Source organism: Acanthisitta chloris, unplaced genomic scaffold (genome assembly GCF_000695815.1).
Source record: "Acanthisitta chloris isolate BGI_N310 unplaced genomic scaffold, ASM69581v1 scaffold24195, whole genome shotgun sequence".
NCBI lineage: Eukaryota > Metazoa > Chordata > Aves > Passeriformes > Acanthisittidae > Acanthisitta > Acanthisitta chloris.
The window spans coordinates 87882-89099 of NW_008675702.1; the positions used below are offsets into that span (position 1 = coordinate 87882).

The window sequence follows — 1218 nt, forward strand, 5'->3', positions numbered from 1 at the left end:
GTAAGCGGATATTTCTGATTTTGTTTTAGGGTACCTGATCATCAAGATATAGCTTTTGGGGCTTTGCAGCAGGGTACCAATTGCCTTGACACATTGGGCCATTTTGCAGATGGTGTTGTTGGAGTTTATGAATGTCATAATGCTGGGGGAAACCAGGTCTGTATGCCGTTATAATTTTTTTTTACTCACACAGTAATAGGAAGGTGAACCCAAATCATCAGATCCATTGTTAAAATTGATTGACTAAATAGCTTCTCCCTCAAATATAATTTTGCATTTTCAGGATTAGAATCTTGAGCCCAGCGATTCATTCAGCGTGCCTCAAATTATCCCTTTGTTGCTATTAATGTTTTTCTTTTATAACTAGGGCCCAGTAACTTCCTTCCCAGGAGTTCTGTACTTACATAGAAAGCTTTTGTCAATGAAATTGTGTTTGATTTTTTGGTTTTTTGGGGGGGATTTTTACTTAAGTAAAATTTTTTACTTTTACTTGTATTAAGCATATGGCCTGAGGTCAGCAAAGCAGAAGAATGCTTTGCTGTAATGCCTATTAGTGATTTACAATTTGCCATAATGGAGTATACAAGAATCTGTCATAAATCCCTGTTTAACTCTTCCATAAAACAGAGGTGCCTAAATGTTCACTCACAGTAACGAGAGTGTTTCAACAGAGCCTTTCTAATCCTACTCTTAAACTAATTGCAAATGTGTCAGATCTGTAAATGAGAGCATTAATTATTTCAAAGAGTCTATTTATGCAGTTGTGACTTACTGTTTATGAAATACAGGCATAGGTGCTCACAGTTTTGTGTGCTGCTTTGTCACTAAATTCTTTTCAGAATCAACCTGACTATAAATCAAATGTAATATTAATACTTCAAGTAAAATAAAAGGCTGATCAATTCAAATCTACCCTTGAATGAGTATCAGAAGTTTGCTCTGATTTAAATTGGAAGGGGGAAATCCCAAGATAAGATGAAGCCTAAAACAAAGAAGTTATTCCCTGAAAGATGTCTCATTTATGATGGCAATGCACACAAATCAACACATGAGATGTGCCTCTTTTCCCTGTCATTAAAGAGAATTTATCTGTGGAGGCTTTTCCAGTTATCTTTATGAAAGTACACTCATCTTTTCAGAACACCACAGTGGTTTTTAGGAGAAAAGGAGTAGATGTGTCAGAAGTGTCTTGGTGCAGAAATCTGAGAATTTCCTGCT

The 1218-nt window shown here is 35.9% G+C and overlaps 1 protein-coding gene across 1 annotated transcript in view; it reads left to right on the plus strand.

The window, feature by feature from the left end:
• GALNT2 (polypeptide N-acetylgalactosaminyltransferase 2) overlaps positions 1 to 1218 on the plus strand; it is a gene marked incomplete at its 5' end in the record, with an annotated part of 42234 nt that overhangs the window by 38218 nt on the left and 2798 nt on the right. Inside the window, one exon of the mRNA XM_009075870.1 lies at positions 30 to 156. Within this exon, the coding sequence (XP_009074118.1) occupies positions 30 to 156 (127 nt within the window). The remainder of the gene's footprint in view (positions 1 to 29; positions 157 to 1218) is intronic.